This window comes from Athene cunicularia, assembly GCF_003259725.1.
Source record: "Athene cunicularia isolate RWA chromosome 11 unlocalized genomic scaffold, athCun1 chr11_part1, whole genome shotgun sequence".
Lineage (NCBI taxonomy): Eukaryota > Metazoa > Chordata > Aves > Strigiformes > Strigidae > Athene > Athene cunicularia.
This window is the reverse complement of record NW_020799113.1, coordinates 1,689,309-1,711,116: the sequence shown is the minus strand read 5'-3', so window position 1 is coordinate 1,711,116 and position 21,808 is coordinate 1,689,309. Positions and strand designations below refer to the sequence as shown.

Below are 21,808 nucleotides of genomic sequence, written 5' to 3'. Positions count from 1 at the left end.
TTGCTTTCAATAGAAAATGGGACAGTTTTCAAAGGAAAAAAGGCCAATTTGTGAGTAAAAATGGGCCTCTTTCTGAGCAAAGAGGCTTACAAGCATCAAGTGATAAATGGCTTTCCAAGTTTTCCATACGATAATAACAACTTTCTAATCAAAATAATGAAAAAGTTGCATCTAGGGGAGGGGAGAGAAGTTCCATTTGGGTTTTAATACATTGAATGCAGGTTAGAAAATAAATATATGAAAACTGTAAATTTTGTTCCACTCTGTAATCTGAATTTGTGTTGGAGACATGTCAGTCATATTTCTTTGCGTATATTTATATAATGTTATAAATCAAAATCCTGTTCTGGGTTTGCTGCCTTTTGAGATTAATTTCATGGAATAATGTTGTAAGACTTAAGGAAATACTCTCCTTAGGATCCCCTATGTGCCAGTGGCATCTGATTTTCTAGTAGCCCATATGTTTTTAGAACTAAATGTGTCTTATGGCTTGACTCATTGATTTTACATGCAAATATATTGCTTCATAATAGCTGATCTGATGAGCAACTGATAGGGTTTCTTCTCTCACGGCCTAAAAATTCTTCATGATCTAAGTACTAAGGAAATGGGATCTCTTTCTTACGCACACTTCACGAAAGGTGTTGTGATGCACCCAGGAAAATGCATAATGCAAAATACACTATTTAGTAAATGCTTTCAAATCACTTAGCTACAGAGATGATTGTGTGACCCAAGAGGTTGCTTTGCTAAGCGAAAGATGAGAAATAAGTCTTTTACAATTTTAAATGGTGAGATACAGGCTGGGGGGTGTGTGTGAATGGGTTGGGAGCAGCCTTGCAGAGAAGGACTCAGGGGAACTGGGGGATGAAAAGCTGAACGTGACCCAGCAATGTGTGCCCTGGGCTGCACCCAGAGCAGTGTGGACAGCAGGCGAGGGGGGATTCTCCCCATCCACTCTGCTCTGGTCAGACCCCACCTCTGGAGTACTGCATCCAGTTCTGGGGTCCTCAGTACAAGACAGACATGGACCTCTTGGAGCAGGTCCAGAGGGAGCCACAAAGATGATGAGAGGGATAGAACACCTCTCCTGCGAGGAAAGGCAGAGAGAGCTGGAGTTGTTCAGCCTGGAGAAGAGAAGGCTTTGGGGAGACCTTAGAGCAGCCTTGCAGTACTTAAAGGGGCCTTAAGATGGGCACAAACATTTTAATGGAGGCTGTCGCAATAGAACAAGGTGTAATGGTTTGAAACTATAACCAAGGTAGATTCAGACTAGATATAACAAAGACATTTTTCATGATGAGGGTGAGAAACACTGGAGCAGGTTGCCCAGAGAGGTGACAGATGCCCCATCCCTGGAAATATTCAAGGTCAGGTTGGACAGGGCTCTGAGCGACTGGATCAAGTTGAAGATGTGCCTGCTCATTGCAGGGGGGTTGGACTAAATGACCTTAATGACCTTTAAAGGTCCCTTCCAACCCAAACTGTTCTATAATGTGTTCTCTGCTACAGGATAAGCTCTGCTTCAGCTTCCTTGATTCTGCTTTATAAGGCAGTGTCTGGGTGGTAGATAGAGAGCACTGTGTTGCTACATGGAGTCTCACACCAATTGTCTCCCTGAATGTTAATTCTCTGGAAAACTCTTAGACAAAGGACATAGGATGAGTGTTGTCAAAGATGTGCAGCCTTGGTTCTTGTAAACACGGTCGGCTGATAGAGCTGGTCTGAGGTTAAAAAAGCCTTCCAGCAGTGGTGCCCTAGCCACCCTTTCAGCATCATTATGTCATTTTGCCCCTGAGATCCAGAATTATTTTTCAGGGAGGGTTTTAAAAAACATTCTTGAGCGCATGTGATATTCTTACCGTATAGTTTTAAAGGTGAATGCAGCACTTTTCCATCTGTGTTCTCCATTGATGATGCAGCACATATGGTCTTCAGGCAGATGGTTCCATATAAGGCAGCCATACAAATGGGGAAAATATTCATTTTAATTATGTGCCTGGTCTTGTCTCCAGTGAAATCCACGTCAAAATTCTCTACAGGTTCCATGGGAGCAGGTTCTGATGCTGATAATAGCTCCCTTTAATGGGATGTATTACTAACCCGTTGTCCAGCTTGCAAACAGATGTGCTTTTGTGCCTGATGTGAGAGAGGTGAATTAGAAATGCTGTTGCATTCCCACTGCAGAATGGTGGCCACAGCTGGTTGGGTTTTTGTTGTTTTTTTGTTTGGTTTTGGTTTGGTTTTGGTTTTTTCCATGTTATGGCTGTCTTTCAAGGGAGGGAAATTAAGGATGGTTTTTGATATGGACCTATACTGTCTGTTTCTACAGTAGGCAGGCAGGCAGATAAATAACCATGACACAGAAGTCGGATATTACAGATGTAAATCATAAATGTTACTATACAGATTTGTGTTGTGCAATAAATGGCAGTCATTGCCTGTTTTAGAAACTGCTTTCTTGTGTCTTACAGTGAAGCAAACTTTGATTACCGTTCTAAATGCTAATGCATAGAATGAATGTGATTTAATAAAATAAAATTAATTTATGTGTAGATTGTGACATTAGTATTTAATTATGTACCTATCAGAACGCTGATAAAGCAAGCTGCTAAATATTGGTGCACTGAAGTGAGAGATTACTCTTAAAGAGCAGGTATATTTTAATTTCCTTCCTTTTTCCTAGTCTCCTTAAATATCAGGATAAATTAGGTACTGTTTACCAGTATTCACTGGTATTCCTTCCTCCTATATTCCAAACAAGGTTTCCATTGTAGGAGCTGAAGCTCATAGAAAGTTGTGCTTGTGTTTTGGTAAAACACTGTGATAACAGATCTGTTTCTATACTATGTTTTGTCAGGCCAAATTAAGTTTTAGCGCTTTTTTAATTTATTATTTTAACATGAGTTAAAACTAATATGTAGTGTATTGCAGTGTTGGGGGGGTTTTTTAACCTTTCCTTTTCTGTTCTTTCTTTCAGACTATGGAAACCCCGAAATACGAGCTAGTTATAGAAGCAAAGGATATGGGTGGTCTTGATGTGGGACTAACTGACACCGCAACTGCCACTATTCTTATTGATGACAAAAATGACCATGCTCCAGAATTTACCAAGAAGGAGGTAAGTTTGGCATCTGTGTTCTACAAAATGGTGCGTGCGGTTGTAATTAGATTGTTTCTAAATATAAAAATATTCCTTAATGGAAGAAAATATTTAAAAGTCATGTTTTCAACTCAATGTGACAGACTTTCCCACAGCTGCTCTTTTCTTTTTTTACATTAATAAATTTGTATGCATCATTTAGGGGGAAAAAAAAAAAAGCAACCACAAGGTAGAAATTTATGTCAAGAGATATCATTCAGAGGTTGGCTAGCAGGATGAAAACCTGTAAAATAAGTTTGCTAGTTGTAACCTTCTCCTTTTGCTCCTGCGGGGGAAAACTAGAGAATTCCCTCTTAACCTGTGTTCTAGCTTAGGGGTTTTGATTGTCAGGAACATGGATGAGAGCAACATGTTTTGTCCTGGCTTCAGTACTTCACCTCTGAGACAGCTGGTGTTGAGAGTTTTGTAATGAAAGCTCTAGTTCTAAAAGCTTTAATTTTAACCTACAGGTGGAATTTGCAAGGAAAGTTTTTTTCCCCTGCAAGTTGAATTCCACTGAAGACTTCTGAAAACTCTGAAAAAAAACCCCAAACCCCAACCAAAAGATATTCACTGCCCTACAGGAGAGTGTAATACTGCCACATCAAAGTTTCTGGTTTCAGGCAAAGCATCTACCAGATTTCCCGCCCTTCTCGCATTGCTTCCTTCCCTCCCCTACATTTATTATTAGTCTGATTTTTATTTTTTTTTTCCTCTGGTATGTGTGGAGAGAATTAGAGAGTGTCAAAAGTTTTACCTAATAACTGCTAGTTTGGATTTTGCCGTAAAAGTTTCCTGAGGCTCTGCAGATTTTAAAGAATATTCCCAAAAGATGAGAAGTGTGAGGGATGCTGATTTTAAGCTAAATTTAGAAGAATAAAAGGAAAGCCTATTGCTGTAGAGGTCTTGGTTTTCTCCTTAAGGTATGTTTTTACCATTTAAAATTATTTTTTTCTGGCCTAATTTTAGCAATTTGTCCACAGATTATTTTGAAACAAATTACTGCGAGTTTACTTGAATAATTATTTCTTTTATAAATGCAAACTAGATAACCAGATTAAAAAAGGATGGAGAATGTTTTTTAAAACTAGGGAAGAAATAAGAAACAATGACGATTTTGCCAACAGGAATAGTATTTAACTTTAAGATTTCTTCTTTTGAAGAAATCTTTCTACATCTCTTTCAATAGAAATTTTTTTTTAAGATATTCTATAATTATATGTTTTGTTTTACTTAATAGTTTGGTAATTTGGGCAGGCATGTTAAAAAAACTTTGGGTGCCTGCTTTAGCCCCAAATCTTCTGTCAGACACAGTCTATTTCTGTGGAAATTTAGAAATGTTTATAAATTCAGTTCAGTCAATGATAGTAAAAGGTACGCTGTACCCTTGAAAGTCTGGTGCTTTCAGTATAGAAATAAAATAGCAGGTGTGAAGAGGCGGCATTATGTAGCTTGCTTCGAAAAGTCCGGTCTTAGATGCTTTTTTCCACTTCATATGACATACAAATCTTCCCACAGAGACATCTCTTTTTTTTTTTTTTTTAATACATTGTGACATGGTTCTGAACCTTTCACTATTTAGAGATGTTAATGACCTCAGAAATCTTCCCTCTGCCTTGCTAAGTGATATTTTTATTCCATGAATAAGGCAGGAAAAATCAGTCTTTATGGTGTCAGGCCCCTTTAGAAACATATGCTCTATTTTAAAATAAGTAGTATAAGAGGAGGGAGAGTGTCTATTAATAGAGGTAATGCTACTTTTTTGGCTTACTGTTTAAAGTACTGTTATTGTATTTAAATACCAGTTGCATACCGCATGCTGCAATATTATTGATTCGAAGACTTGAAAGAAAAAGACATATTTTACAAGATAACTTTTGAAGTAGAAAGCTCAAATTCAGTAAATCTCAAGGTTTGATTTCAGAGTGCATCTTCTTTTATTTACTTTGCGACTGCCTGCTTTAGGATTGGGTTCTTATGGTATTGACATGCTCTCCTAGCTGTCTTCTTTCCCTTTAAAGATAGTTTTTCTCAATGTTTTTTTCCCTTTTATAAAACAAATGCTTATTTACTGGCGTATGTTTTCTTCTGACAGTATAATTTCTACCTAAAATAGCTCTGCCTTTATTTGTCATATGCTGTTGACGTAGCTCAGCTAAGCCAAGTTTTTAATGTCTTCATCTGAAAGCACAGGGACCAAATTCATCCCTGATCTGACAGAGTGAAGGCTTTCAGTGAAGTTATGAAAGCTGGGTTTGTTCAAAAGTCTGGACAGTGTATCAGTACAACACTGGGTATCCCAGACTGTGCACCGAATGGTGTTGTGGAGAATGTAGAATGCATTGTATATATATGATTTAAATAATATTAATGCCAAGACAGATGTTTAATAATTTTTTTTTCATAGCTTTCTCCAAAGTTGAAGATTTCTATATTTCTACGTATTTCTATTTCCAAGCAGTCTTCCATGTGCTAGTAGATCCTTCTGACTCCTCAGTACAAGGCAATCTCAGCCATGCATGAGCATGTCTCTGTCCACTGGAGATGAGTTTTATCTTTTGACACTTGACCAATCTCTTCCTTTATTTCCCTCCACAAACAAGTTTATGGATCTGCCCCTAAGCAATAATACACATCTGTGTACTCCTATTTACTGTATTTATTCCTTGAAGGTCAGGTCCTTACACCTGTGTTCAAAATGCTCATGAAATGTCTTTATTTGATGTTTTCAGAAAGGTCTAAATGCTCCTTTGTAGCTGTAGGCAGTCACCTCTACGGGGTTTATGTAGATGTTGCTGGAAGAGGAGGTGCTTGTCTAGTGAATCTGTTCTTCCATCTGCTATTTTTTTCCCCGTGTACCACACCCGTGCTATTCTGATGCAATTGTGGTCTTTGTGCTTAGGGAAAAATTCACTGATAATGTGTCAGGGCATAATAACAGAAGCAGCTGAACAACCCGGCTGTGATCCAGCACAGCACTTCCATTAACTTCAGAGGAGTAGCTTAAGCCCTTGAGGTTATAAGTATGTGTCAGGTACTTTGATGGGTTAATGTATGAGACACTGCTTTGTGGGATTCAGCCCAGTTAATTATTTTGTTACTTCCCCATCACTCACGTCCAAAATATCTACTTTGTTCTATTTCACATATATACTTACCCTTACTGTTCATAATAGGCTCTGAGCCGTGCAAAAATCCATTCAGACATGCAAACAATACCCTGTTCCCTCCAGGGGTTTAAATAATTTCATCTTTAATGCCTAAAAGAGCAATATTTTAAGAGCTCCTCCAAATATCCCAGGTGAGGTAACAAGGTCTACCTTTTAAAAGGTCACAATGGCTGGAATATTGTGCCAGATTTAAATTACAGCAAATGAAAATATAGATACTTGTGAAGTTAGTGGCCTCTTCTTCAGGAAGTTTTGAAAATTTACAACCCTATTCCTGTAATATGGAAGAGTTTTTAAATTAACTTTGTGAATTATCACTGAATACAGCATGTATTTTGTATCACAAAGAGCAATTTGGCATTTCCTTTCCAGCAAGTTACGGCCTTAGGCTCAGCTTTTCTCCAGCAGCAAGGGATTGCTTATGTGAAAGAAAGAAATGAAGCAAAGCAAGGAGCAGGAATTGATCGTTCTGGAAAATCTGAAATCTGGTTTGTGTACTGCAGGATATTCAAACTCTGTGGGAGTGAGTTAGATTCAGCTAATGGTGCCGACTATTGTTTTTATGCCTAGCACATTAGGAAAAATTAGAATAATTTTCTTGTGTTACTTTAACAATTGGTGACAGACCACTGCAGTTTTGTATGCCTGCAAAACAGTGATTTTAGTCTGTAGTTAATGTCACTGTGGTTGAAGTGTGATGAAAAATTAGCAGTGTAGCATCTGCTGGAAGCCACAAGCTGGCAAATACTTCTCTTGTATCTGTTCCTGTAGGCATGGTTCTGCTCAGATCTTCCCGAAGATCCAGTGAAAATAGAAATCCTGTTTCAACCAGCCAGCCATATGAATTTGACCCCTTCCTGTCTATTCTTCCTTCTCCAAAAGAACAGTCCACCAAATCCTACTTCTGGTCTTATAGCTTTACTGAATGAAGAGTATATGCTCAATAACGGGATCCCACTGAGTATAGTTGCCTCCCGCTTCTGTCTTCTGCCCTGTATTTTTAAAGTGTCTGTTCCCAAGGAGGAAGCTGCCATTGCTGCTCTTCAGTAATACATTATTTCCCTTAGTAAATGCTATCAGGCACGTGAGAGAAGAATGCGGTGATGTGGCTTTAGGGGACAGTTTTTCTACAGTCCACCTAGTTCTCGCATTTCTCCTTCACCACAGATTTGGGACAGCAGCACATCCCTAGTCATACGTGGAAAAGCAGTGGGACTTTGTCAGAGTGCTTTTGTTTCACATAAGGAAGAGAGACTTTGTTTGGCCAGGGAACAGTCTCGTTCTGGAGACAATTTTTCTTTCTGCCATTTCCATCCTCACCTTCAATTTCATTCATTTCTGGGACAAAACAATGTCAAATAGAAAAGAATTCTGTCACATCAGGGAGAGTAAGTGTTGGGAAAATATTTTTCCTAGTTTAGATTCTTTTTTTTTTAATATGTGTTTTTAGAAATTAATTTTCCCGTTAAATAAAGAAGCCTGCCTCCTGTGAACAGAATAAAATTTGTCTAATTTGACAAAACATCACCACAGTGAAATCTGAGGTATACTAGTGAGGACGTGAGTCTTAAGTGAAAAATATGGTTTGCTCACATTTTGAATACCTACTGATAAATGGTTAATAAAAGAGTAATAAATGACTAATGTGTGCTTTAATAAATGATTCATCAATTCCTATAGATACCTGTAAGTGAATAGGTTGCTTGTCACCATGATTTATGATGACTTCCAGCACTGTCTTCTGATTCAGTTGTGCTACCCACTGGGGTAAAACAGCCCCTGGAGTACAATATGTATCTCCGTCTGCTCATGGTTCAAAGAGGATATGAGACTTTCAGAGCACCATCTGGAAAGATTTATTTTTCGGCTCAGGCTGTTGAGAGACACGCTTGTAGCTTTGAGAGTACCTGTCTTGATTCCTGGTATTGTTTAAATTGTATTGAGGACCAAATAGCTAAAAGTGCTTTTAAGGTTCCTTCTGGCTCTCTTTTCCACAGTTCTTTTACAAAATTTTCTCTCTTAGACATGATATTGTTATTTTTCATGCTAGACATACCTTACCAACACAGACTAGACCTCTCCATTCAGTTTGCCCATTTAAAACCAAGAAGTCCTACCTACCCTTCTTCTGTGATCTGAAAGTCAACCCTGGTCCTTCTTATCTTGTTTTACAGGGGAAATGTTCCATTTGGGACTCCTAATTGATCTTATTCCTTTCTCTGAGGGTCTTGCCAAGTGAGCTGGACTCTACCTTTGGACACTAACAATTCTTTTAATGGTAGGTGATTCCCCTGCAACTCCCTCCTCTAGACCATTACATCTGATTTGGAGAAATTGCTAGTGAGGACCAGGAGTTCTGTGCAAAACTGAGCAGAAGAGTGCTGTCCTGGCTAACACACACATCAGGGGCACGGCCAGGGTACCAGCCCTCTTTCACTCTTCTCTTGGGAGGGAAGTCAGTGTGTAAAGCAGACTGAGAAGAGGCAAAAGCCTAGCAGGAGCTACCGGCGTGGCTCGGCAAGGTGGTGAGAACAAGCCGAGTTGGCTTTTTCCCATTTCATATATCTCATGCTGGATATTGAAAGGCCAGACGACTGAGCTGACATACTTGAGCAGCGGTAAGAATATCTGAACAGATAAGAAGCCACTGCCAGGCTAATAATTAAGAAATGGAGCTGTACTATGGCCTAAATGTCATGGGAACCAGTCTTCAATTCTAGTAACCTGATCAGATTGGAGCAAACTGTTTCCAGTACTGCTTTGTCATGAGAAACAGTTTTGTGGAATGGATAAAACCATTTTAGTAAAATCACATGAACAAAATGCGTATTGGAATTTTCATTTGGCTCCTCTTTTTGGACCGTGAGACAATTTACATGCAGAGAAAGCAGAATTCATACAGAAACTCAACAGAGCAGGACAAAGCCTCTACAGCTTTTAGTAAACTTTGGCATAACGAAGAGAGCTTCATGGTGGCTAGGGATCATCAGAGATGAGCTCTTTGGCCGTCCTTGTTTTTTCTAGAGCTGTAAATACAGCTAGCAAGGCTCCTGAAGCCTGCCTTACCCTTTAGATCCCCCCTACACCAGGTAAATATTTGCACTGACCTTTTCACTCAGCTTTACTTCCACTCTTGTAGCAGTTCACTAACAGCTTTGACATGTCTGAAGCTCCACGTGCCCAAGAGCCTCCTTGAAAACAAATGAAAACCATTACTTGGTATATTTTTCATTTGTGAAAGGCAAAATTCAAAGATAATTTCTCTGGTCACGGAAAATAGAGGAAACGGGATCAAGGCAGTTTTCCTATGTCAACCTTGTAAGACACTTGTCTTGCCTGTTCTTAAAACATCCAGAGACCGAAAATCAAAAGGTTCCTCAATCTGTTCCTGCACAGATCTTAACAGTGAAAATTTCTGCGTAGCATCATCTGAATTTCCTTTGCTAAAACTTAAAATCATTACTTCTTCTGTTGTCCTCATAGATATGGAGGACAGATTATTCCCCTAATAACCTTTTTTATTCTTGTATAATTAGGACCATGCGTGAAGGAGACAACTTTGCAACTCAGGCTCTATTGTCTGTTTCTTTAAATAAATAAATAACTCTTGGGTTAAACCTGTGATACTCAAGTTTTTTTCCCCCACAAAGACTAACCTAGCATTGTTGGTGAAAACAGGAGATCAAGTTGTCCCATAACTGGCTCGTGTTTTATGTTTAAGCTGAGGCAAAGCTGTAGATGTGTATGTGTTTCTACTAGAGCCCCTTTGCAAGGTATCTATTAATTTAGTTTAGAGAGTATCTATTAGGCAAATGAAAAACTATTTATTAAATCCATGTGAAAGGAAACCAAGCATCTAAAATGGTCATAAATATTTTATTTTCTAAATGAAATCTGTGAACATTCTGTTCTCACTGCAAAAATAACAGAATATTTGAAATTTTCAGTAAAGTTCTTCTAATTGTACCATTTCTTCTTGTTTAATAATTGGTCACTACTCCCAGTTAAATTCCAAGGCCTTCAAAGTTTTCTTAGTTGTCATGAGCTACAGGATGAAATCCCATAAGCAGTTTAGGAATCAAAGTACCTAAATAACATAGATATTTACACCTTTTTTTTTTTTTTTTTTTTTTTTTTTTTTTTTTTTTTTTTTTTTTCCCCTCAAATAATTTTGATGTCAAAAAGAGCTTATTGGACTTAAAAAAAATAGGTGTAAAGACTTCTAATTCCCACAGGAGCTTGAAAAGCTGGTTTTAGGAGCATAGATTTGATTCTCAGGGCAATTAGGATGCCAAATGTCTATCTTCTAAACCTAACCACTTTCAAATAACTTGGAAAAATGCCTGTGATCAGGAAGAATGTTTGTTAATATTTTTCTGAGTTGTGTTGTGCTGATACCACACTAAGGACATCTGGAAGACTTATTTAAACAATCTGGGTATCTGGATAATGAAATTACCTTTTTGGTTTTGGTTTTTTTTTTCTTCATCTTCAATATTGTGTGTCAGTTCTTATCAGAATTAGCTGCTTTGAGGTTACTCATATGATGAGAAATGCTCAGCATCACTCAGGATTGAATTACCAATGACCTTAAAAACAAATACTCTGCTGTAGCATTGCAGGTAAGAACAGAATAATTTTAGGGAGGGAAAGAAAAACAAACACACTTATTCTGTGCCTTGACTGAAATAGAGGACTGTTCAGCAAAAAAAAAACCAGAGCTTGGAAGACCAGTGTTTCCTGTACTCATCCAGATTCATACTGTGTGCATAATAATTTGTATTCATACGGCTTTCAGCAAGCTATCTGCATAACCAGTGTAAGCACTTTGTTCAGGAACTTTTGCAAAATATGTTTAACACTGAGTCCATCCACTTATCACATAATTAGAGCTGGATACACTGCATAGCAGTAGGCAGCAGACTTCTACATTTATCTTTGCTTGTGAGGGGTGAGTTCATTGCTTTGTTTCTCTCCACCAAGGTCATGAAATACATGAAGTTGTCTATTTAATCTCCAGATAAACACATTTCAGTGGTGCATAAAACAACAGAGCGCCTGCTTCATAATATGAAAGCAGCTGAGAAACACTTGTATAAGTACAGAAAAGGTTCTATGAATAGAAATGATCAGTCAAACAGTGTGAAATTGGGGAGGAACACAAAGGCACTTCACTGCGTCTCCAGATCTGAGTTTTTTCCCGGCATTCTTGCTCTCCAAGTCAGCTCACAGAGTAAACTTGTATTTTTGCCAGTCCTTTTCTTCTCTCATTTTCTGTTCCTTGCCTGCCCTTTGTTTAGTTTCCTTGATTTGTTATGATCAGCTGATCTGAGCAATCCTGATGCAAACTTCTGTGTGAGTCCTTCCCTTCTGTAACCCTTTGGTTATGCTTGGAAGGTCAGCAGCAACTCAGTGGTAATAACAGCAATTTTCACTACAGCTGGTAAATTCTCACCACAAAACCATTCCAATGCTGACTATCCTCTGAAGACTTCTTCCATCTGCTTCTGCTAACAGCAAATATCCAAACACTGCGAGCAACAAAAAAGCCATAAACCCACAATTTATTGCTCTCTTCTACAAGAAGTGAAGGTTAATATGCTTCCTCAATGTGGTCTATGAAGTGTGAACTTTACCAGAGATATTAAGGTCTGAATTACAAAGCAAACAGTAGCAGGAAGAGTTTTGACTATATCTAGCACAAATACGTTTGGGTAAGTAACCGGATAGTAGAAATTAAAGAGGAAGGAAGGTTCAGACAAAGGCTCCTGAGAGAAGCACAAGCTAAACAAAGATAATGTAATGTCTCCAGACCTAGTCTTGGACCACTTACTCAGGGAAGCTGTATAAACATAATTATTAGCAGTCATTGCTGGGAATGGCTGTGTGATTTTCCAATTAAACTTTTTCCCTCCAGCTGGAATTTTGCAGTTGCCTTCATAGCAAATTAGGACTGCTTTCTAGAGATTTCAATGTTAAGGTAAATTTGAAGATTGGAGACTTTTGCCAGAGAAAAAAAAAATATATATATATATATATATATTTTTTTTTTTTACATGAGAAAATAATTTTTAAGGTCCTTTTTTTTTTTTTTCACTCTTCTCCAAGAGTGGTTTATAACCTGTTGTACATCATCACCTGCCCAAGGTCTTCCACCTTCAACACTGAGTGCAGGCAGGTGACACCTAGACTTCAAAGAAACTTCACACAATTATTTTCAGATCAAGATATGAAAGAACGCATCGATATCTTTTCTTAACTTCTGAGTTCTTTATTGTGAGACCTCATTTGACTCTCTATTTCAGTTGACTCAAATCCCAAGTTCTGTGTGGAACCACTGTGGTTACAAACACCGGCATTCATTGCAGCGTGGCCCCTAAATCGTTGTTATCTCTTTCAGCCCAGACAGTACGTAAACTGATGGGCAGGTAGTGGGGAATAGATGACCAGGTATTGCCTTTGTGGTGCTGCCAGCAAAAATGTTCAATGTACTTTTATTTTATGTACATAAAGGGTTACAGTTCCTCACATGTGGAACGTGGGATCTTAACAGAAATACCAAGAACTCTAAATCTCCTTGTCTGACACAGCACAGCTGATTTGAGGAGTAATAAATAGAGGAATTGTTAGATGTGTAGCAAAATATCACTCTAATCCCATGAGTTAAGGAACCCACACTGTTAATATGCCTCCAGCATCTGTAGGAGTTCTATTTTAAAAGTAGGATTAAACAAGATAACACACTATAGATCTTAACATATTCAATTTGCACCAGACAAAACCCTATTTAGTAGCAATTACACAATGTGTGTGAGCTGGTATCATAGTTGCAGTTTATATGAGCAGAAGGGATTTGTAAAGCTGAAGTATATTCATACAAAAAATAATAGTTATATGACTGCGTAGGTCATTCCGCTAGAGTGGAAATGAGTTTTGTGATCAGTTTATCAATTTCTTCACTGACAAGTGAGATTTTAAGATTTTTGTCAGCAACACTAAAACTGATTTGGCTACTACAAAATTTGCTAACCATCTGTGCATACGAATCAAAATGTCAGGATTATTTAGACAAAATATCTTTTTTCCTTCTGCTCTGAAACATTAAAATAGTGAACCGATAAAAATCAACATGCTAAAAGGAGCTTGTACATTTATTCAAGTAAAATTGTTAGTAAGTGCCTATGAACGAGACTCATTTGGAAAGCAATAAAATTCTATAGGGCTGATCGTCTCTTGAACTTACTGGAATGAAAACGGTGTTGTTACATTTAAGAAAATAACAGATTAGGGGATTCATACAGAACTCTTTGCAGTTATAGTCTCTGTTGAGGAAAATGGTTCAGGAGTGTAATTTATTCATACCCTTGTACTTTCTACCTTGGCTTATTTCCAGGACTTGTTTGCCTTAGAGTCCCAGATGCTTATTTGCTTAAAGGGTAGCCCTTTCTCTAGCCGGCTGTCTAACAGTCACTTAATATTTATTTGTTTTTACAAATGTTTTCCCCTGAGTTCCCAGTCCATATGTCACAATAAAAGTATAATCCCAACACTACAGACTATTGATGTTATCCTCTCTTTCCCATTCTAGAATTTCACCCCATAATGAAAAATCCCCGAAGCCCCATTGGTTACCTTACCCCGTGTTCCCCTCCGACGCTATTGATCTATGGCCAGTCCTTCTGAGTTTGTGTTCTAACTCCTGTTTTCCATTTCCACATAGCTTGATGCAGCTTTCATAGAGATGTTTTTGTTCACCGCATATTGTAGATTTCCTCCAGCTACTTAACTTGTCTAGTCTTCTTGATATTTAATTTGTCCAGTGCTAAAATTTATCATTGTCTTTTGGCATCATAGTTCAGAATCCTTTCTGCCTCCTTTGTCATTTTTTTTAAAAAACAAAACAAACCCCCTTTTTTTTTTTTTTTTTTTTTTTTTTTTTTCAACCATACTATTTAGTCACCAGCCTGTAAGGAATCTTCTCTGAATTTTAATAATTAACTTTAATTTTTCCTTCCTCTCCAAATTCCTTGAGTCTGTCATTTGAATCTTAGAGCCTGAGCACCTAACATTCCTTAAATGCCTCTCTGCTCTCGTTTCCAGTTCCTGCTCCAGACCTACCAAGACTAATTTCACTGATATATCCATTGACACTTTTTTGCTGGGTGTGACATCCCCTTTAGCTCTCTTCTTATTTTCATAACTTTCCTCACTGTCTTTTTATATGGTAAACTTTTCTTCTAGTATTTCATTAAAAGCTATGTTTCTGACCTTTGTCATCTCATGATCCTCTTTCCGTCCCCACGATTTTGCCCCTTTAGTTTTATTCATGGAATATCTTCTTTTCCATTCCTTGATGCTGTCCCCCAGTGAACTCTTCTTCATACCTCACTGCCTGCTCCCCTTGGGAAGCACCTTTCTGTTTTCATGACTTAAAATGACTGTTTGCTTTTGACTCACAAAAGTCCATGTACAGTCTTTGCCTGCCTTCTATAAATCGAGTACCATCACTGTCTGCTTCCACACATCATCTCATTTTTTTTTCTTTTATGTTTTATTTCCTCCTCCTCAGCTCATTTGTTTTGACCGCCTTCAGTCGCTGAGGCCAGCAGTGCCCATACGTTGTGTAGTACTGTCAGATGTTCTCAGATCAATGATTTTTCTTCATTTAGAAGACTGATGGTAAGGAGAGTGCTGCTGTCCTCAACAAGTTTAAAGGGTTGAAAGCAATCTTTTAGCTCAAAAAAAGTTTGTAAAATCTAAGGAGTTACGTGAGAAACTTTCAAAAGATACATAAGAAAAATCAATCCTCCTAAATAAGCTTCAATCTAAACCAACAGTTGTCTTTTGCTGAAATAATATCAAGGAAGAAGATTTATCTATAGTATCGATTATTCCTAGCTGCCTGTATCCAAACTATGGCTCCCGTCCAAAGAGAGTGCTCTGTGGAGATGTGAATGCAGGATTAGACTATAATGTAAATCTGGATTTTATACATATGCATATCTATGTGCATAGAAACACAGACCCACAGATGTTTGCCTACCTAAACTGAGGACCAGATGCTTTATTGTCCTAAAATTACGTTTTCTAATATGGATTATAACAAAAATGAAATCGGGTTTGGTTTTACTTGTCTACTTGAAAACAGCACAACCAGCATTTGAAAACAGAGAACACTGTACCTGATTAATTGATTCAGTGTTGAACTACACTAAGAAAAAAGTGTATATTTGAAGACAAATGAAGGGCATGCTTTCTAAGTTAGCAGCTCTGACCTTTTCAAGTTTGCCATCTTAAATAATAATTGAAGCCATGAGTAAATAAATTCAACTTTGCCTGCAGATGTTGAACTCTTTAATGTCCTTTTACTCTAACATAGCCACTGCCTGATATTAATGGCAGAAACAGTTTTATCGTGCCCCATGCTGGGGCTCACTAGCAGTCTCCAGGAACTGTTTTCTTTCCTCCAGCTGTATGATTAAAATGCAGTTCCAATCAATAAATCTGTACGGTTTCTGTCAATGGTAAGTGTTCCCTAGGGGTCTTCTGTGTCTCAGAGGTATTTCTTTTCTTGAATTCTTCTGTATTCACGAGAGAAGCAAATTGCAATAAGTCTTGTTTACCTAGACTGCCCGTTGAGATTGTTTTTGGACTGCCTGGTGGAGCTGGGGTGAGCAATACAGAGCAGACGAACACACCGGTAGATACAGATGTTATCAGTAAGGCACCTCTTATAGCAATATTGGGTTCCAGCCTAACCTCTGTGAAGTCTTTGCTTTAGGAAGATTAAATATTTAAGCATGCACTCTTGACTCGACATGTTAGTGGGAAATAGCGTAGGGTGGATTACAAAAAGAGGTCTTGGATTCTGACAGGTGATTTCAGCTGAACTTTGCCACTTTTCAAAGATGTCAGGGTTGCCTCTTTTCCCTTTTCTTGAATGAAGATTATCTCCGTTGATCAATGAGACAATATGTGAGCAACTAATCGGTTTTAGATTCTCTTCGGTCTAGTAGCAATTGCTTTAATGTGGTCGATTAAAAGGGAATTTTAATGATCTTGCTAATTGTGCTTTTAAAGGAAACATGACAGCTATTATTGAACTCTTAGTTTATTATTTCCCATGGTGATCAGTTTGAAAAATCAAAACATAAGCTTTTAAAATGTGACATCCCCTGCAGTCTCACTTGTTTATTTCTTAAATTTGTATGTCATCTTTGTAAATAATGGCAAAGTAGAAACAATGAAGCAATTGTACTCAACTCACAACTTTTTCCATTTCTCATTTTTCTGTTATGGGAGATACAAGAGAAAGGTACTACTCCTGCCTGAATTCAGCAGAAGGTAGTACATGTTTCCATGCATACATACAGCCCAGAAAAGCATCTAGTTCCTTTCTTTAAGACTACTTTCCAAGGGAAGCGCTAGACTGTAGCTGCCTATAAATGCAAACACTAGGTCCTAGTCAGCAGAAATAAATGCATTCATCTACATGTTGCACCTCTGAATTATTTATTCAGAAATAATAAGCATGGTTTGTCAACACTTACAGGGAGGGTTATCTGTGTTACCTGGTAAAGCTATTGTTACATGTTTCCTGGACTAATTTGTAAGTATTCAGGAAACACCTTATTCACTTTTAAATGCCCGGAGTCCAGACTATAGGTTGAAGCTCACTTATTCCATAAATTTATTTTTCTTAAATTTATAAAGTATGGGCAGCATTACAAATGTTAATGCTACTATTATAGGATCATAATTTAAAAATACCAGCGTTCTCAAAGGGCTCCAGCAGTGTGTCATTTCCCTGCTTTATTAAAATGAATGAACAGATGTACAATTTATTTCTGCTGAACTATCATCTAAATTCATAAGCTATTTCTCATGTGTCTGAAACCCGTGTTGGTTTCCCATTTTCTTTGCCTTAGAAAAAAAAAAAAAAATTACACTCTCACATTTATCACTCTGGGGATATAAACGAGAAGTATACTCTCCACTTCATTCACTTTAGACTAATATCCTCAATACAATTTAAATCCCATCTTTTCAAGGCTATTCAGCAAAACCTAGGCACTGGAACACCCAGGATCTGATTGGAAAACTCCCTTGCCATCTATGTTGAAGACTGGCAGGTGGACTCTGAGGACACTATCTGTTCTCTCTGACAGAATGAGGTGGCACACAGGTGCATTTAATCTTTTTGCTTGGCATTTACGATACTAGTGGAGACTGTGCGATTTCTTAGCAACAAGTTGGGAAAAACCAAGGAAGAGGCAAACAAACAATGGCTGGTAAGTGGGAGAGGTGAGAAGGTTGGGTGTAATTGTAGAGACATTTGCAGCTAAGGAACACGTGTCAGCTGGCCCCAGCCACTCATGTAGATGTGTTTTAGTTGTCTTGCTTCAGCCTAGGAGCATGGCAGGTGCTCCCTGGAAGTGGTAAACAAACAAAACAAGACAGTGCAGAGATTAGATGGAATAAAATTATGGAGGTTTAAAAGCACATGAAACAGACACGTTGCCATGGAAAAAAATTAGTATAAAAATCCCAGACAGTGTGCTCGCAGCCTAGCGCCATTCTTATTTGTTGGCAAGGTTCATGGACAACGTAAGGGTGATATTTTGCACTAATTCCATGTGAGGAACGAATGGATAATATCCCCTAGGGCTTCTGGCAGTGTTTCTTCCATAAACCCTATTTCTAAGGGTTTATATTCTAAGCAAGCTGTAAAAATTTTTGGTGGTTTGAAGTTGACAACAGAATTCTCAGGCTCAGATTGTGGGTTTTTTCATTGTTCGTTGGGTTTTTTTTTTTGTTTTTTTTTTTTTTTTCCTCTCAGAAAAATCACTTTGGCAAAGAGAGTAGTGGAACAGAATGTGAATCAATCTGCTTTCTTCATTTCATAGCTGCTCTGGAATTTAAATGCAGGCCTTTAAATACCTCTTTGCCAGACAATTCAGGAAAATGATGAAGTAATGGTTGAGATTTGTAAAAAAGCGTGATTTTCGTTAGAAACCTTCTTTGCAGTGGCAGGAGCAGTTTGTCCTTGTGGGACTGCTAGGAAGGAGTTGTTAATTCACTTGTAAGAATGGAGTTGTAACTAGAGCAGGTATTTTTTTATCGTGGCCATGTTGCAGATAGTCTCAAAACAATTAAACTTGGGTATCTAGTTCTGCCATTCTTGTTCCCTCTTAATCCTTCCCCAAGCTGAGATCATAATTATTTTCCTCTGCTTTTCCCTTATGCTTTGTTGCCAAAAGAGAATATGACCAGCTAGGAAAGCAAATGCCAGAGGCCTAATTTTCATCTTTTATCTGCAGCAAGGAGGACAAATGTGATTTTGTAGTTACACTCTGTATCTCTAGCTGTCAGCACCAAATCCAGTGTAATTGAAGAGTCTTGTATGATGAGTTTGAGACTGGAATCTCAGGGACCTCCTTCCTATCACATGTTTTTAGCCACAGAAAAAAAACGTGTTTTGGCAATCCAGTGAGCTTCATGGAAGTTAATGAGGACCATGGACCTTAAAAATGTTAGAAAACTATGTAAAAGTGTTTAGTTCCCCTTTCTGTTCTGTATAGATTCTTGGATGTAGGCTTAACCGTGAAATCTGCAGGGGAAGGGTTTTCAAAATATCCTCACTTCCCTACTTTTTGTATAATTTCCAGTATTTGCTTATTTTTCCTTCGAGAGCTTTGAAGATACAGTCTCGGTGATCTCCCAGCAATCTACTGCAGTACTTCAGTTACCCCACTAGTAGCAAGTTTTACCTCATTTCTGATGAGAATTTTCCTTGGCCTCGCTGAAGCCCATCGCTTATTTGCTTTGTCCACTACAAAGGTGATGCACAGATAATCCTTTTAGCTACAACAGCCCTGTATGCATTTTCTGTGCAGATTTGTTCAAGACCAGGAGCTTTAGACATCTGCCTCTCCAATTGCTCCTCGCCTTCCACGCTGTGGGCAGGAATCGGGTGCTGTAATACAGCTGGGGCTCCCTAGTGCTGAGCAGATGGAAGAATTCCTGCTTCTGTCTTGCACACAGTGCTACTTCTTACACATCTCAACACAGTTTTGCTGTTTTCACAACATTAAATTGCCTTTATTGTCCACGATTCTTTTCCACTAGCAGCGTAAGTGACAAAATGAACATCTGCTATATGTGGTGGTTTCTTCTTTCATCCTCACCACGGGAGGAGAAGAGTGTATATATTTTGAGTATTTTGATGGGATGGGGTTTTGCTGCTCTTTGTTTTCTTCTACATATCTGGTTTTGTGTTTAATATGGAGAATTTGATTATATAATTTGGGTGGTTTCTTTTTATTTGTTTTGAGTTTTGTTACAGAGCAGGCTGAGGATATTTCATACACAAATGAGAGTCTGTAAGCACTGGATAGGGAGCCTTATGTCCCATTTAGGCACACTGTGATCTTCTCCACATCTCTCTGCTAATACACCTAACTTCTGACCTGCAATTATCCTGTAGTTCCTATTCTGGATTTCTTTTAAGGTAAGGGAATCTGACAGCTGTGTCAGACTTTGTGCCATGGGCAAATGTACACTGGGGCTTAGGAGGAGATTCATCAATTCCAGAGTTAGTTCAGAGCGAGTTTCATTAAGAGAATGTTTTATAACCATATAGCATTTTTCATTCCAAAGAACCCCAAAGGAACATACAGAAAATGGATCCTCTCCATGGGCAAGCAGAAGATTAAATTGCAACTTTCTGCTGCTTGCAGGGAAAATGGAGGTGTAAGACTTCATTTCTTTTATTAAAGAATCCTACTCAGGAAAGTTATTTTAATTTCTAAAGAAGCATTGCTAACAATGGCTAACCTTGGTGTTGTATTATTAGACTCAAAATCTTGTTGATGGGTAAAGGGGAAGCCCACCTTACATATAAAGCCAAGAATTTATTGTTAGTAAAACTGCAAACTAATCCAAGTCCATCCTAATCCAAGAATCATTATTAATCCAGATTTAATTATTGCAGGGAAAAAAAAAATCCTTTTATTCAGAAAAAAAAATTCAATAATGATAATATTACAGTTATAAAACTGTTGTACACATCCTTCTTAGCTTCTACCCTCTTTCCAGCTGTATTCGCCCTGTTTCATGGCTCCTCTGGGTCATAAAGTTGGTGGTTTCATTCCAGTGTTTGTGGTAGGGATATTATGGTAAATTCCCAGCACCTGGAGTCCTCTGTCAGGACAAGCTTGACGCTCATGTTGATCATTTCTTCTTTCTCCCTTCGGGATCATTTGAGGTCATTTTTATGTATTTACTAATGTATTTACTACATGTTGCTCTTTCTTCATTGGTCTGAAGCTCCATGTTGCATCCAAATTTACTATATATGAGGTTTTTTTGTATTTGTTAGATACTTTTCCTTTGTTGCCTCTAAAATCCGTTTTATCCAGCTCCACGACTGCATTTCTTTAACTAAACATTGGTGAGTTGTTTATAGGCAGACGGTGACAAGTCTCTGCTTCATGTCTTGCTCCCCCGTGATTGTACCTCTGCACTGCATCCTGTGTCACCACTTTCAAGGCCTTTTTTATCATACAAGGACTCTCTTTCTTTGTACTACATCACTGGGTGAGAGTTATGAAACTTTGGTGGTACTGTACAAAGATCAAAGAGTAAAAATAGCCAAATACTGTTACAGTGAAATCCAGTGAAACAGAGCTGCGGGCAAGTCAAGGAACGCTCAGGCAAAGCAAGGCTGACAAAACTCCATCCTGAGGTTTAGGCCTTGCAAACTCAAACCACGGCCAGTTACAAGGAGTGGTGATACTCTATTGGAGAGCTACACTTACCGCATCATCCTGTGTTTGCTGGGCTGCGGTTAACAATGATTGGGACAGCACTTGGGTCCCATACAGAGCAGAAGGAAGTTTAAGTATCATGGCTGGTGCAGACTCGGTGCAACTGTGGCCCCGTGTCTTGATTGGTGTGGGAGTGAGCGAGTGATGCGCACTGATTCATTCTGAAGTGTAAAGAAAACTCTCCAGCATCATTAGACCACTGAAACGGATAACCAACCCATCTCTGGGTCAGGAGTCAGAGTCCGTGGCTGTGGCAGTAGCCTCAGGACTCACAATAAAGAATATCTGTGCATCAGCAGACTCGGGATTGTTATATAAGATGCAAAACTAACTAGCAAGAGTCAAACTGAGCTGCTGGGCATTTGTATTCATGTGAAAAGTGCCTTGAGGCTTTCAGGGAGTAGTAAGAGGTCCTTTTTGATATTTCATCCCAGGCACAGCACTTGCTGCTTCAGGTGACTGAAGTACAGTGCCGTTATCTATAATGAGCTCCCCCAAACTCCATCTGACACACACGGGGGTGCTGGGCTGTCTGAATGTAGGACTGTGGCGTATCACAAGTGATCAGAGTCTCTTTGCTTATAAGACAAATGAAGTGATACTCAGCTAAACAATATTAAAAATCTACTAAAAGAGCTAAAATCTGTCAGTGAAAAAAAAAAAAAAAA

At 38.4% G+C, this 21,808-nt stretch overlaps 1 protein-coding gene across 2 annotated transcripts in view; it reads left to right on the top strand.

The window, feature by feature from the left end:
* CDH13 (cadherin 13) overlaps window positions 1–21,808 on the top strand; it is a 518,101-nt gene that overhangs the window by 418,051 nt on the left and 78,242 nt on the right. For both annotated transcript variants that reach the window (XM_026856742.1, XM_026856741.1), the window contains exon 8: window positions 2,981–3,121. In XM_026856742.1, the coding sequence (XP_026712543.1) occupies window positions 2,981–3,121 (141 nt within the window). The remainder of the gene's footprint in view (window positions 1–2,980; window positions 3,122–21,808) is intronic.